The 15,713-nt window shown below is 38.9% G+C and overlaps 2 protein-coding genes across 2 annotated transcripts; one reads left to right on the top strand and one right to left on the bottom strand.

The window, feature by feature from the left end:
- Positions 1-120: 120 nt before the first annotated feature.
- AstA (allatostatin A) lies at positions 121-7,639 on the bottom strand. Its single transcript, XM_018012932.2, has 3 exons — positions 7,408-7,639; positions 931-1,371; positions 121-828 (listed from the first exon to the last, which is right to left on the bottom strand). Exons 2-3 carry the CDS (start codon positions 1,325-1,327, stop codon positions 755-757), a joined length of 471 nt encoding a protein of 156 aa, XP_017868421.1. The 5' UTR covers positions 1,328-1,371; positions 7,408-7,639; the 3' UTR covers positions 121-754.
- Positions 7,640-13,197: 5,558 nt separating this feature from the next.
- LOC108616504 (uncharacterized) lies at positions 13,198-15,309 on the top strand. The gene has a single exon (XM_018011742.2). The coding sequence runs from the start codon at positions 14,001-14,003 to the stop codon at positions 14,253-14,255; it is 255 nt and encodes an 84-aa protein (XP_017867231.1). The 5' UTR covers positions 13,198-14,000; the 3' UTR covers positions 14,256-15,309.
- Positions 15,310-15,713: the final 404 nt, after the last annotated feature.

Below are 15,713 nucleotides of genomic sequence, written 5' to 3'. Positions count from 1 at the left end.
ATATTTGGCACGATTTTGCAGTGCTAAATTTGATGTTTATTTGAATAAGGTTCACAAAACATTTAAATATATTTAAATTTAAATAATAACGCTGTTTCAATAATTTATTAATTACATCAATTTTCCATATACACATATTTTAATGTACATATATATAACACATTCATATATATATATATATACTTGGTAAATATATTTGGTTTACGCGATTCGGTTACAACGAATGATCCTGTTCGGTGTGGGAGACAGAGTGCCCCAGATACATACACATATAAATATATATATTATATATAATAATGCCCCATTAAAATGTACATACATATATAATATTTATTTAAATTTGATTAAATCGAATAAATATGTATAATCGAATATATATATTCTTTGTATGTCTGTTCATATTTCAATTGCACACGTCATTTGGTTTAGTTTTGTTTTTGTAATTGGTTTAGAAATATATTTATTTAATTTTTTTGTGATGTTTTTTTGTTGCATTTTATATCGTAAAATTAAGATTAAAATGTTGCTGTAGCTTAACGCATCAATTAGAAAAAACTAAAATTTAAATTTAAGCATTTTATATTTATTTAAAAGGAGCGAAGTCTACGCAAAGTTCTCAGTTTTAGATTAGTTTTTGAATGTTAATTAAGTGCGCCTCCTGTTCACGTCTGAGCCCATTGATAGTCATATAATAATTAAAATTGTATATTAGTGGCTCACAATTGACATCCGAATAGAGTCGAGAGTTGACCTCCTAACGCCTACCAAGGCCAAAGTTAAACGGCTGTGGGCGCGTCGTCCGCTTGTTTTGCCGACTTCCTCCTCGGCCTGCAAATGAGATAAACAAATACAATTCCCTCTCCATTCACTCCCTCTCCATTCACTCCCTCTCTCTCTCTCTCTCTCACGCACACTGGAGTCTAGACTCACCCAAGGCTGCCATGAAGCCGGGCGGCAGTGCCCTGTAATCAATCTCGTTGTCCTCCTCGTCCTCGTAGTCACTGCGCTTGCCCAATCCAAACGAATATGGACGCGATCGCTTGCCCAGTCCAAAGTTATAGACCGGCAGGCGCTTCATGCCGGGTCCTCCATTGTTGTACATGTAGGCTCGTCGACCCAGCCCAAAGGCGTAACGCTCCATCCGCTTGTCGATGTCGCCTCCAGCTTCCTGCACATCCTCACCCGCATTCAATAGCATGTCGTTGTCGCCGTCGTTGACACTGGAGACATGGTTCCGTGCCTCGTCCTGGCCAATTACCGGAGTGCAGCAGACATAGCCCAGGCAGCAAAGCGCCAGGAAGAGCAGTTGGGTGTGCAGCATATTCATCTCACAGATATGAACGAACGTGTCGTCTATCTATCAATCCGTATCTGCAAGGTGTACAAAGTCGATGTAGGCAACAATTCATTTACGCACTTTAAGGAGTATATTGGTTCTATGGAAAATCTACGTTTGCTAGACACTTGCCCATTTCAGTGCATGGGATACAAATTTAATTACCGTAGCTGATCTCCTCTAATAATCAATAATCAACATATATCATATCTTTTTTCCCACAAATTGGAAATTACTATATAGAGTATATAGTGTATACTTACGTCGATATTCGGGGGCTTAGACTATTATTATTGAAATTTACCATTTTTAATACGTGTTACGTATTATTAGGGACATTGATTAGGGACTATTGATTTTCTTTTTTGCTTAAATTGATGTATGCAGGCTTAGAGCTGTTGAACTAGATTCATCAGGGTTTGAGCCTTACAGTTTATGGTTACCTTTCTGTACAGATTGACCTTTATCTTCTAACCGGCGAAGCCACTTAAATGCGGGGCTTAGGGTAAGTCCTTTAAATTCGATATGCTTAAAATTTCTCATATAAATTTTTGCAAAATTATGTGTGCTAAACAGTTATTTTGCTCATAATTACCTTTAAATTTCAAGTTTTTCAATATATTTTTTTTTTGTTTTTATCCGGGAACAAATATTATTAATACATATATTCTTTAATAATATATTTTTTTATACGTATATATTTTAACGTAATTTAGTTTTTATATGCAAATAGTTTTCAGGAATAAAAAACAAAAAAATGTTGCATCTGTTCAATTCAGTATTCAAATTGATTCAAATTATAATATTTAGCATTCCTGACGCTTGCACAGCTAATATACCCCACCACGCTTGGGCGATCGATGAAACAGGAATTTCGCTGGCATGAAAAACAAATACATGCTCGAACATATGTCAAATGGGCAACAAATTTTAGCACGCTGACAGTCGAGCGACAAGCAGCAAAAAGAACAGAAATTCGCATTGGTACGCTGAAAAATGCGGACTGGCTTTTCAAGAGGCAAGAGAGCAACAGCTAAAGAGGACTTTAAGCCTCTTTTTAAAATGCAGCCGAGAATATATTTTTTGCTGTCCTTGCAAGCTGTACGCCGAAGTTAGTGTCTTGAGTCCTGGGGCTCATCAGAATGGGGTTTGGTGCGCGCCTCAGGCCCTGGCGCTGCGGAGCCAATGTCCTTGTCACTGAAGTTTGCTGAGTGCGTGGTATGCATAGCTTAATCCTTGGGCGGGTGCGACAATTAAGTTTGCGAGCAGCGCTAGTATTAAACTTGGCAAATTTTTAGTGGTAGCTGGCAGCTGTCAGCGCCGTTTAGCAGGCGATAAACGGGCTGCCGGAGTGACGCTCATGTCCGTTCAGTGCTGTGTGGCACTGTCAGTGCGTGGAGCGCATTGTCATTGGCGTTAATGTGACGCGCTGAAGACTTCGTAATTGAAAGTACATAACAGTAAACAGAATGGAATATGCCGCCGCCATCACATTGTGTGGCCTTTGCAATGGCTGCCTGCACTTCCGCTTCCTGGCTGCGCCGCTCGAGTGCTCAAGCACTCCGAGCACGTACCAGCTGAAGGGCTGGAACTGAATGGCAACTGCCAAGTGTTATTGTAGTCGTTCTACTCTGCCGTTTCTATTATTTCAGTGTGTGCGATAGTCCACTTGTTGTGCTTGCTTAAGACAATTTTCAATTAGCCCGCGACTTTCCGACTCTCCGACTTTCGGGCCTCCTCGGATCATTGTTGCCCTTTCTGGACATAATTTAATGCGCTAAAGCGCCGCGAGGCTTAGGGCTCAATGGCAACTGATGGCACTGCGCAAATCCCCAATACGCGCTGGAACACTTAATGATGGGACAACAAAATACGTTCAATGTTAATTTGTAGAACACGCCGCTATAGCCTTTGAAATCTACATCTGTGAAATTGCATATACGCCGCGTTGACACCCATAAATTGCAGCTATGCGTGCGTGCATGTGTGTGTGTGTGACACAACAACAAATCATGCAACAGGTTACACACACACACACATATGCAGTAGCCACAGCGCCAAGGGCGTAAAAGCGACCCGGCCATGATTTACAATCATGGCAGCTGAAAAGCAGCAGCAGCTGCGCCCATTTCCACGCCGCACCATAAAAGCAACGGGCAACGGGTAACACGAGCCGCACTGTCGTTGGTAATAGGCGGAAAATCGTCACATTCACCGGACTTTATCAGGCGACATCAGGCGACATAGACATGGACTAGTGTTGACAGTCATACCGCAATCGTAAATCTGCAAAGCAAAACGTTCTGCAAAACGTCCCAGCTCTTGGCCAGCAACTTGCTTGTTCCCGCATTATTGCAAACCATAAACCTTTCGTTGCCGTTGCCGATGCCGTTGCCGTTGCCTGTGTCGGTGCCGTTGCAAACAACACCTTAGCCGCATTATCTGTTTATGAATTTATGGCCATAACTTTCGGTTGAGCTTGCCCTGTGGCTTTCTCATATCCGGCTGCGAAAATGCAGCGGAAATTCAAAATGGTCTTTGCTGTCTTCTAATTAAGTTGTGAAAACTTTGCAGACCCCAAGAATTGCAATACCTGTGCCAAATTGCCCAACGCAATTACTTAAGAAGCCGGCTGGGCCAAAGGATATGAGCAGCTGAGCTGGGCCATCTTCAAAGCAAACGCCAGCAGCAATTTCAGCTCATATAGCTGAGCAAATGAGGCAAAAATTAGCTTTGCCGCAATTGAAAACGCACGCAATTTGTGCATACATTTCTTTTAGAATACCCTCAATGCTAATTTTTATAAAGAAGTATATTGGTTTTAATTTTGTTTCTCCTTCTGTTTGTCTGTTTAGCTCTCTAGGTAGAATAGAAATTTGGATTACATATTCTTGTAAGTATATCTTACTTAGTACTTTTAAGTTCATTATTTAGAAGCCCTTGCATTCTCAAATTATTTCATTTGGATATGTTCCAAGCTTTAATCACAAGAAAATGTAACCAATTAGTACTTCCTTCTAGTAACTCTTATTACTGTAATGACAGTGCCGGAAATAACTCAATAATATCTTAATCACTCAAAGTACAATTCCAGCATACTCAAATTTCGAAAGTCGCTTAACTGCGAGAGCACTGTGATTACAAACAGGCTTACCGGCATACAATATTTCTTATAAATTCTCATTAGCAATTCTCAATATACCATTTCTGTTTTACTGCAAATGTTTTTGTTTTCTAAATAATTATTTTAATAATGTTTTTAGAAATAATATGTATTTATAGTAAAGAAACCTGTGATGAAATGAAGCCATGCGTTTTATATTCATTCAAAACTTAATTATTTTAATATAAAATAATAAGATTAATATAAAAAATATTAATAAAATTAATATAAGATTATCCATTCTAATTAATTTAATTATTTTCATTTAATTTGCATTAAATTTGTGTATGCTATTGTGGTATCTTAATATCACAACTACAAAAGTATAACAAATCAAGCCTCTTGCTATATGAATATTTCCTCATTCATAAAATATATTTCAAACTAAAAAGTTTGGCTTTGGCTTGCATACACCATGACAATATCTACTGTATCTAATTTGCATAAAAAAGTTAAGAAATAAGAGTTATTTTATTAGTTATTTAATTATTTTAAATTTATGATAAAAATGTATTTAGTATGATAGCAATAAAAAATTATTATTATTCCTCCAATTTTATGTATCCAATTAATTATTAATATTGAGAAAACAAAATGAAAATCTTAATTTTTATTATAAAAACTGAAAATAAAACTTTTCGTAACTTTATGAAAATTAAAATAAAAATTTTGTATTAGTTTAAAAAAAAAATGTTTGTTGAAAATAAAAATAGATGTGTATACCTAGAATCGGAGCTATTCAATGAAAACATTCCCATTTTTAGGACTTTGAACCAAACAGCTTCTTATTAAATTCCTTTAGAATGAAACAACAGGAGCTCAGCTTGGGGCATCCCCGGGTCAGGTACTGTCGATTGGACCACTTGCACTTGCTTAAATTGAAAGAAAGCTTAGCTGGCTCTACCTTCAGTTAACCCGCTTAATTAAGTTATTCTCAGGTAATGAAGTGGCTAACTTCTTTACGGCAAGTTATGGCGGTTAGACCGCTAATGAAAAGGCGCTGAGAGAGAAAGACAACGAGACGAGAAAGAGAGAACAGTTAATTTGCTCGACATGGCCAGAACAGATTGCGACAACCTTTCTCTGCAGCACTTTAATATTCGTTCTTTTCTTTTCACTTATCAATAAATCAACATAAATAACACATGCTCTTTGGCCTTTGCCTTTGGCCATCATGTGAGATCTGTGCTTTTTGGCATCCAACAGCAATTGTCCTTTGATTTGTTTATTTAATATTTCTGGGTTGAAGACTGGGGGCTCTGTGATATTTATTTAATTGCAATTTGATTGAGGCTTGTCTTTTGTCCCTTTGTCGTTTGTCTTGGGGCTCTTTTCGCTGACTTCAATTGACATATTGTGCCATCTATTGGACCCATTCGACGAGAGTCGACGCGTTAACGCGTTTCGCTGCGAGCGTTTCACATAATCAAATTGGTTTCCATATTCGATTTGGGTTTGCTTTTCTTTAATATATTTTCACAATCAAAATGACAAAATAAAATTGCATACTTCTGAGGGTTTTTACAGCTTACGAGAAAGTAAAACTTAGACTCAGCTTCAGCTACGTTTCCTGAACATGGATAATACAAATATAATAAAGTTAGCATTCCTATCACCTTAGAACAGAATTCCGATAGAATTCGCACACATTTTAGTTGGAATTGAAAATAATGTGTAATAGAATTTGAAGAAATTCAATAGCCTCAATAAAATAATCGGAATCAAAATCTGAGGAAATATCCTAGTGTGAAAAAAAAATTTCGATTTTATCTATTAGATATAATCTAAATAAGGGTTTTTTGTTGTGACATTATGATTTTGCACAATTATTGTTTCTAAAACTATATCTTGTTTAAATAAAAAAAAATAAATAAATAAATAAAAAAAATAAAAACTATATCTCGGTTTCCTTCGATTTACTTTTTTTACATTGTGTATATCATTAATATTTTAATATTCATGAGTTCTATTGTATGTGTAATGGATCGCATTATTATTTTTATTCTTTTTAAGCTTCAACACATCAAAATTAAAACAATTAAAATGTAAAAAAAAACCGGTATTGATGTGATATAAATAATATAAATATAAAATGAAACTAAAATAGGTTTTATTTTAAAGGAATTATTTGAAATAAGAAACATTTCTATATTTATTTGTATTTCATAACAGTCATAATATAATTATTAGAAAAAAAATTGAGAAATTGGAGTATAATGTGTTTGAATAGCTTGAACCCATTGAAAATGGGAAGGAGGGTATATATTGTTTTTGTTTTGTAATGTTCGTCCTTTAATTTATACTTATTTACTACAGTAATAAAAACCAAGGTAGTTAATCAAATCATTGTAATTTAGCTAATAAATTTTAAATAGATCACATACAACATTGAATTTTAATAACGTTAGAGACCTTTTACGTATTTTTATATTCATTATATTATATTAAAAAATAAAAGAATTTGCATTTGCATTCAAGATTATTAAAAATATTTAAGTAAAATCGTAGTTAGTAATTGACATTATTATAGAATTTAAAGAAGAATCACCTAGTGTTGTTGTTGGGTAAAATTATAATTATATATTCACTTGAGCAAAACTTAATAAAAATTAATAATTTTCTTTATTATAATTTAAAGAACTTAATATTGTTATTGGGTAAAAGTATAATTATATATTCACTTGAGTATACCTCAATAAAAAATAATATTTTTATTTATTATAATTTAAAGATCTTAATATTCTAAACTCTATGGAAATATATTTCTTATCAAACTTAATACACACTATAATTCTCCAATATATTATTCTGAATTCTCTGTGTATATAGTTCCTTCATTAAAAATAGAATATGTAGGTAGCTAAAAATTTTTTTTTTATCAATTCACTTTTTTTGTTGAACAACTTACATTTGCAAAAGAGAAAACTCCTTTTTGTCGATTCGTAAAAATTCGTAAAAACCACGGTTTCAATTTTCCTTTTTCTTTTAATTTTTGCTTAATGCAAATACGATTTAACACAAACGCGTTCAAAAACCAAACCTTCCCAAATTTGGGGCAAGTTTTTCGTTTGCCGTCACAGCAGCACGTTGACAGATCAAATGTCGGTTAACTTTTGAATGGACGGCCGCTGAGGCGTTCGTTCTTATATGAGCAGCCCGACGGACTTTCGCGCGCAGTTATCAGCGTAAAACCCACGGGAAAAGCAACAGTCGCTGCCAATGACGACAATGTGGTGGGCTCACGATGTAGATGTAGTGCCGTGGTGAATTGCGATTCAGTGCGAATCTCAACACGCAGCGTCCTTGCGGCTCAAACGTACCGTGGTTACCATGGCTGCGCCATTGTTGGCAGCACGTAACAAGTGGCCGTGACTTTGCTTGGCGGCAACAATTCGGTGATTTCTTAGCCGTGGCATATGCGCCTGTGTCTGCCCTATCAATTTCTTGTTTTCCTTCCTCATGCTCACTTTCCTTTTTAATCTCTGTATATTAACTATGAAGTCCAGCTTCAATTTGTTTTACTTGCACAAGCGATAGTTGAGCAAAATGGCCGCCAGTTGACATCGTAGAGATGTGCTAGTTGTATATCGATAAATTTGTATAAAACGGAAGATCGGGCTGAAGTCGTGATGGTCGTGCTTTTCCTTCACAAAGAGATCACGTTTAAGATTATGCTGTCTCTAGTTTGGAGCTGCCATCGCCGCAAAGCAACGAAATATGTTTGTGTCAGAAACTAGAGTGTTCTTAATTTAGTCAGGTAATGCCAGCCATGCAGTGAACGCTGTGCAAAGCCTCATTAGCACTAAACGCGCAATATATGCACATGAAACAGCGCCCACGCGTATGTACATATCTGCATAAAGGGGGTAGTAAATATGTGAACAACTATTTCTCAATTTCATTGAAATATTGTCGAGCAGCTGAGTGGCGTATTAGTCAAATGCAGGGCAGCCTTTCTAGTCCTTTGCTTTGCTTTCGCTTTGCTTTGCTTTGCTTTCACAGAGGCAGTCAGCTGACAGTTTAAATGACATGCATGTTATTTGTTTGTTTGCTAGTATGTAACTAGACTCCCTCTTTCTTTATCTGTGTGTGTGTGTGTGAGCCTGTTTTCCCTCTAACTGGAACTGTAACATTTCAAAAGCGAAACGATATGGAATTTATGCAGCATGCCTTTATCCGCCTATTTCACAATCTTCAGCTTAGGACATCTTATCCTGCGGCTGCCTTTGGCGACCTCCAGATTTTCTTATTTTACGATTTTGGCCATCTAACTTTCAGCTCACTTTCGAGCTATTGAATCTCACCTATATACAAAAATACAATATATGTGTACAAAAATATGTGAATAAAATGAATGCATGGTATTTTGATCTTTATTTTATTTTAATATAATTCTGAATATAGTTTATTTGTTATAAATTTGAATATAGTTGCTATAATAGTATATATATATATAGGCTATTAGCTACTCCGATACATAATAGATCGTTATACATTTAATATATATAATAATAAATATTGATTTTATTAATGACATCATTGATGCTTACACCATTTAAAGCAAAAGTAGAAAGCGAGTATGAAGAATACCCGGAACAAATATTTTCCTTTTGATTTGCATTAAGTCACCTCTTCAAAATTATGACTATGTATAAATGAATTTCGATTCTTATGCACGCTTTGAGCTTATATGCTTATATGCTTGTATACGCAAAAGAAATATCAAATCAAATATTATTGCACACCACTACAAATATCAGACGGTATTAGTAAAGATATCATCTAACAGATTCCAGTTCAAACATCCAAGTAATCTCTGAATTATTATAGTTCTAATGTAAAGTAGTTAAGGAAATATTGACTAAAACTCACTTGTTTTTGTTTTTATACGAAAATAATTCACTTCTTATTTATTCTGTATTCTGACAAATCTTGTTATGCAAAGTAAATTTTGGCTTACCTAAAAATATTTAAAATTTGTGTCAAATTCACTTCATATATTAGGATAGGATGGAGCTGTTAATGCATCGATCGGTGATGGATATAACTTTTTCCGTCTACCAACCAGCTTACATATTTATATAAATGCAAAAACACTTCATAAATTACAGTTAACTTGAAAACTAAAATTGACCCAATGAAATTAATGGAAATGTCATTAAGCGTAAAGTTTGTTCATGTAACTCTCCGTGGAAGTGAATATAGTGTGTTAAGTTGCGAGGGAACACACGTTAAAAGCATCCTGGTAATTCCTAATAGCAATTCAGCGATGGCAAATGGCCAACTAGCAGAAGCCATCAACAATTGTCGCCCGCTGTGCGCTTAATAGTAAATAGTAGTTAAACTACGTAATACGAAAATCGCTGGCTAATTGCAAAATATTACGCTAAATACGTGTATATATATATATATATTCGGAATTGGCGGGGCATGGCTAGGACACAAGTCCTGGTGCGGCCGTCGCTAATTGCCACTCGGACGTATACGTAACGCGCTCTCGATATGGTCGAGCGCTCAGCGTGGCATCATAATTATCCCAAATCATGATGAACTTTGAAATTGCATTGAGATTTGCGTGGCTCAATATGCCGAGCTTATTAACATTTCAACAATGACGTCAACTGATTATAGCCATGGGTCGCGCGAATATCTATAAAAAACACGATATCTATCTATCTGTTCCGGAGTATTCACCACAGCATTTCGATCATAAATCTTAGCATTGATAACGGGCGGCTCATGACGAGCGAACATGGCATGACATCTCCATATATGCATATCCATATCCATGTCCATGTCCACATAGCCTGGCCAACTGCTCGAGGCGTGGTAGGCTAATCTCAAAGGTCGCTGCGTTACACACCGGAACAGGTTCATAAATTTCCCAGTGGTCCGAGTGTGCGGTGTAAGTCATTAGCCGCGTTCCACGGCATATGTTTGATTTGTGCTGTTCGCTTTGCTGTTGCGCCAGCCTCAGTCTCAGCCTCTCAGCCTCTCAGCCTCTGGCCGAGTCTGTCGAGGATATCGAGTGCGGCACTGCCAAATAAAAAACAGCTGCAAGCCGAATCTCAAGTAATTTCAATTTAGTGCTCCAGTAGACAAGTTCAGCAATAAATCATCATTTGGAGCACTGGCTGTGGATCCGGCTGTGGCTCTGACTGTGGCTACGGGGGCAACAAACCCGCGCCAGCCATCCAACCAGCCAACGAGCCAACTACCATTCAACCAGTTTAGCCCACACCTACTCCAACACAAACATACACATACACACACACGCACACAGCTGCACTGTAAACTTCCCACCAAAAATGCATAAGCAGAAAAATAAACGTCAAAGAAAACATTTTTAGTACTTGTAAGATGACAAAAAACAAAAAGAAAAAGATGAAAAAATCACGATTTTTATGCAGGTTTTCGGCGATTTTTCCCACAACAAGTTTTTTGTTGGTTTTTAATTGATTCGGCGCATGAGAAAAAAGAGCTGAGTGCAGCGCCAAATGCACTTGAGATCCAGATGAACTTATGTGGCGTTAGATATCAACAACAACAACAACGACAACAGATTTAGCAGCAGCGGCAACAGCACTAACATAAGCTAAAAGCCAAACACACACACCAAAGCATAGCCTGCACACGTATGACAGCATATGTATGGGTGTGTGTGCTCAAAATTATAATTAGAACAAAGAATAAATATGTATGTGTGGGTGTCTGTGTATTTGCCTGCTCTTGCACTTCCATGTGTATGCATATTTGTGTACTGGTTGTTGCTCTGTGTGTGTGTGTGTGTGTGTGTGTGTATGGAAGGCAGAAAGTCAGTAAAGAATGTTGCTGCCGGCCTCTCTTCACTGCGGCGCAGCGTGTGCCGCGGCTGACTCTGCTGCCGGTTTCTTCTGAGTGACACACTTTTTTTCGGACAGAGCCGCCTGTGCCGCTGGCAGGGCCAGAAGTAGGTAGGCAGCGGACGTCGGCGCTATGTTTGTGCGAGTGTGTGTATGCGTGTGCATATACATATAGTTTTAGCAGTATGCATACATATATGTTTGTATGTATATAGGTGTATGTTATCCATTCTACGCTTCGCTGCATTGAAATTTCTTTTTCGCTTTCTTTTCGAACTCTTCCAAGCGCCAGCACTTGCGCTCTTCCGCTCTCTATCTGCTATTCTCTTCAAACTCCTACTCTCTTCATGTAGAAATATCTCTTCATCTCGCTATGCCTCTCGCCTGCTCTTTCTTGCGGAATTCTGGCTGCCACCCACTGGAACAGCAGCAGCGTCGCTGCGACGCCATCTTCGTATGTGTGTGCCTGTGTGTGCTTGTGCTTGTGCGTGTGTGTGTGTGTGTGTGTGCTTTCAAGTATATGGGTCAACTTGAAGTTCTTGGAGAAAACTGGTAGTTCCACTCTGTGGCTTGCGAATGGAGGAAAGTGATATGGTCACTTGATCGAAAGCGAATGCGCTGCTGCTGTTACTCCGCTGCTGGCTCTGCCGCTGTTGTCGGCGTCAACGTCGCCGTCGCCATTGGCGTTAGCTGCGACGTCGACGTCGCGATCGTTGTTTATGTCATTCTAAATGCGCCTGGCGACTGCTCATAGAATTGTTGCCAGCTAAAATGAGGTCAGGTTCAACGCTGGATACGTTTGCTGACATTTCCGTTTTAGGGTCCGGCCCGGGCCCGGCCCGGCTGCATCACGTTGCGTATGCGCAATCGTAATGCACAATGCACAATGCGCAGTGCGCAATGTGCAAGGTGCAGCTGTCCAAACAAGAACAACAAAACCAACAAGACGCGACTACAGGGCACTCAGAGTGATTCAAGCCTATTTGCATTCCAATTATGTAAACTAAACGATTCGGCCACATAGACAAAAGTTGTTTTTTTTTTTATCTTAAAATATAATATACGACTGGAACTGCTGCTGCTCCGACTGCTGCTGCTGCCAAAAGGTGAATGAAACCTGATGAATGCCAACAAAAACAACAATCGTAAAGACAACAGCCATGCATGCATGTGTGTGTGTGTGAAAGGCAACAGGTGAGCCAGCCGCTGCTGCTGCTTACTGCAGCGCTTACTGATTTTCACCTGGCGGCGCTCACCGTCTGAAACTCATGCGCGTGCACTTATAATTTACTATAGCATTGTCGTAATTGTTGCTTTTGTTGTTGTTTGGAGCGTGCGCTTGGAATTCGCAAAATGTTATAAGCAAAAACGAGCAACAAATAAGTAACAGAAATACAACACAATTTGCTACCACTCAAAACAAAAAAGAAACAAAAAAGCAGAAAACAAAAACCAAAACAAGCAAGCGGAGACGACGACGCAAATATTACACAAGCGCAGCGTCGGCGCAGGCAGCACAAATTACATGCTGAGCTCGTGGGGAAAGGGAACTCGAGAAGGAGAGGGGCGAGGCCATTAGAAACTAAGCTGCAATCAAGAAAGCTCTCGCGCGCAGCTCAACAAGCCGTCGTCGCCGTCGCTGTCGCCGTCGCCATCGCCATCGTTGTCGTCGTAGTGAGCGTCATCGTCGCAGCAGCAGCAGCAGCAACAGCAGCAGCAGCAGCATCCCGATGCTAGACTGCACACTGAATCAATAATTTCGTTCTACTGCAAAATGCAAAACACATATTTATTTTCACTTATTTAACTCAAATATTTTTCTTTTTGCAAAATAGTTGGCGTTCATTTATTATTATCAGTGTTCGCCTAGGCAATCGATCGATCATCCGACTGACAGATATTGAAAATATTTAAATCGCTTTTTGCTTGAGCGCTCACCAGTGTAGATCGACTGCAAAGTGTAGAGAAATTTATCATTTCACTGCAGCGCCCACTAGCAGCAACAGCAACAGCAACGCAACAGCAACAGCAACAACAACAACTGAAACGACGATCGCAGCAGCAGCAACAGCAGCAGAGAGTTTTTATTTATTTTATTTTGGCACTCAGTTGGCTCCCAGGCGGCTCACGCGCTCAGCTGACGCTTGTGTTGACGTTCGCGCTCTGCACACGCTCTCGGACGCTCTCTTTGATACTCAGCGCTCATCGTCGCTGTCGCCGTTGCCGTCGCTGTCGCTGCCGCTGTGACTCTGGCTGACTGGCTGGCTGGCTGGTAACGCCACAAAAACAACACCACAGTTTTTCGAAATTAGTTCTAGTGAGTCTGTGAAAGTGTGAGCGACTATCGGACGACGGCGACGACCACAACAACGACGAGGAGCAGAAACAACTTTACTTTGAGTTTTGTTTCGTGCACACGCGCGTTCGCCAAGCAACCCACACACACAGCGAGCGGATCAACTGCTGCAAGACTTTGAGTCCAACTGGGCAAAGATATAGCCAATATATACACATATGTATATATAGACAGCAGCTTCAACAAGTGGGCAACTAGCCAGCCAGCCAATATATCAAATCCACGTCGCAGTTCCGCCGTCGCCCCTTCGTCCGTCGTCGATCGATAAGCCGATTCTTTAGCAACAACTAGAACACGTGCAACATGTCGCATCAGTGCAGCTGCGGTCGCGATCTGAACAACAATTACGTGTCCTATACGAACGCCTACGCCAATGCGAACACGGGCCTGGATCGGGAGGCCAACGCAAATGCCAGCAGCAAAGCCAACGCCTCGCACCACACACAGCTGACAGCCAAGGTGATGTTCGGCACAGTGGGCGCCATAAAGGAGCTGCGCGACAAGGAGCAGCAACAGTCCAGGCATGCGGCCACCCGTGCCGGCGATCGGCGTCAATAATAGTGATTGGGCGGTTGATTGGTTGGGCGGTTGATTTGGCTTACAGGCAGGATGTCCGAGTCGACGAGTGCGGGGCGCAAACAAATTTGAAATTTAGCTGCAATCCCTGCAAACTCGGAGCCTGCGTCGGCAATGCTGCCAAGGATTTTGATAGCCCAAGGTCCGGGGGGGTCATGTTAGAGGCTTAAAAGTGTTTAAGGAACAATGCAATTGTTAAGGCAATCGCGCGCAGAGAGTTGGATTCACATTCCGTTTGGTCAATTCTGATCTACTATTTACCCAATCAGATTATCATAACTTCATATAGGACATCACAGTCCTCTTCTACCTCTCTCACTCTCTCTCTCCCTCTCCCTTTCCCATACTATATCTGTATTTCTATATACCTATCTCCCTCTTTTTCATTTACAACACTTCATCGTATGCTTTTCTTAGCGTGTCCCTTTGCCAGTTACAAAAAGTTCTCTTTATTGCTTTGGGGTTTTCTACGTTTAAGCTTTACATAATTTTCCGTTTTTTTCGTGCAAAATTTTCACTAAGGCTTTTGGGTGTAACTCGTATACGACCTATGTATTCGGGTATAAATTTATTTTTGAAACATATGTAAATTGGTTACCATAATAATATTATATAGTGCAATACTTTAGCTATATACACGCATACTCTCAACACACACACACACATATATATGTAACTATATAAATATATACCTACTCTGTAAGCTTATTTTTTATGTTTAAGTACACGACACACCTGAAATGTAAATTTTTGGAGCTCGCTTCTGGTAGTTTCCAGACCGAATCAGAGGTAAAAACTGATATGTTGATCAATTGAGAAATATGAATACGAAATGAAAATGCAATAAAACAATACAAATTGAACTCATTTGTTAGACTATTTTTGATGGAATGCAAATTATTGATGTGTCTGCATATAAACATATGTATATTGTATTTATTATACCTAATATTAATTGTATTTTATACAAATGTGTGAAAACCTAAATTAACATACAATAAATGCAAATAAACTCTAAGATTTTTAATCAACAAAACTTACGCTCAACTTCTTGAGACATTTCTAAATTCAATTAAAGTTCTGCAACAAAAGGGTAAAGGAATTATGAGAACGAGAATAAGAAGAAGAAGGTAAAAAGAAAAAGCTAACTTATCAGCCATAAATTGAGGGGCTGGTTAACGTGTGGGCGTTGCCGTTGTCATTATAAACGCCGCGAACCTTTTTGCCTGAGTGTGAAAGTAAAACAGCAGCATGAAAGAAGAAATGTATAAAAAACGCATAAATTTTAAATTACAATAGAGCGGTTAAAAACAGAACGAAATGAAAGCGAAGTCTGAAGCTGTCAAATGCAAACGATTCTTTGTTCAATGCTGTACCCGCTCTGCCGCTGCTTCGCCATTGCGCTCCCGCTCCCACTCTCGCTATCGCTCTCTCCCTCTC

The sequence above is a fragment of the Drosophila arizonae genome, chromosome 2, assembly GCF_054131065.1.
Source record: "Drosophila arizonae isolate 15081-1271.41 chromosome 2, UAZ_ARI_1.0, whole genome shotgun sequence".
Taxonomy (NCBI): Eukaryota; Metazoa; Arthropoda; class Insecta; order Diptera; family Drosophilidae; genus Drosophila; species Drosophila arizonae.
This window is presented reverse-complemented; position numbering and strand designations above follow the sequence as displayed.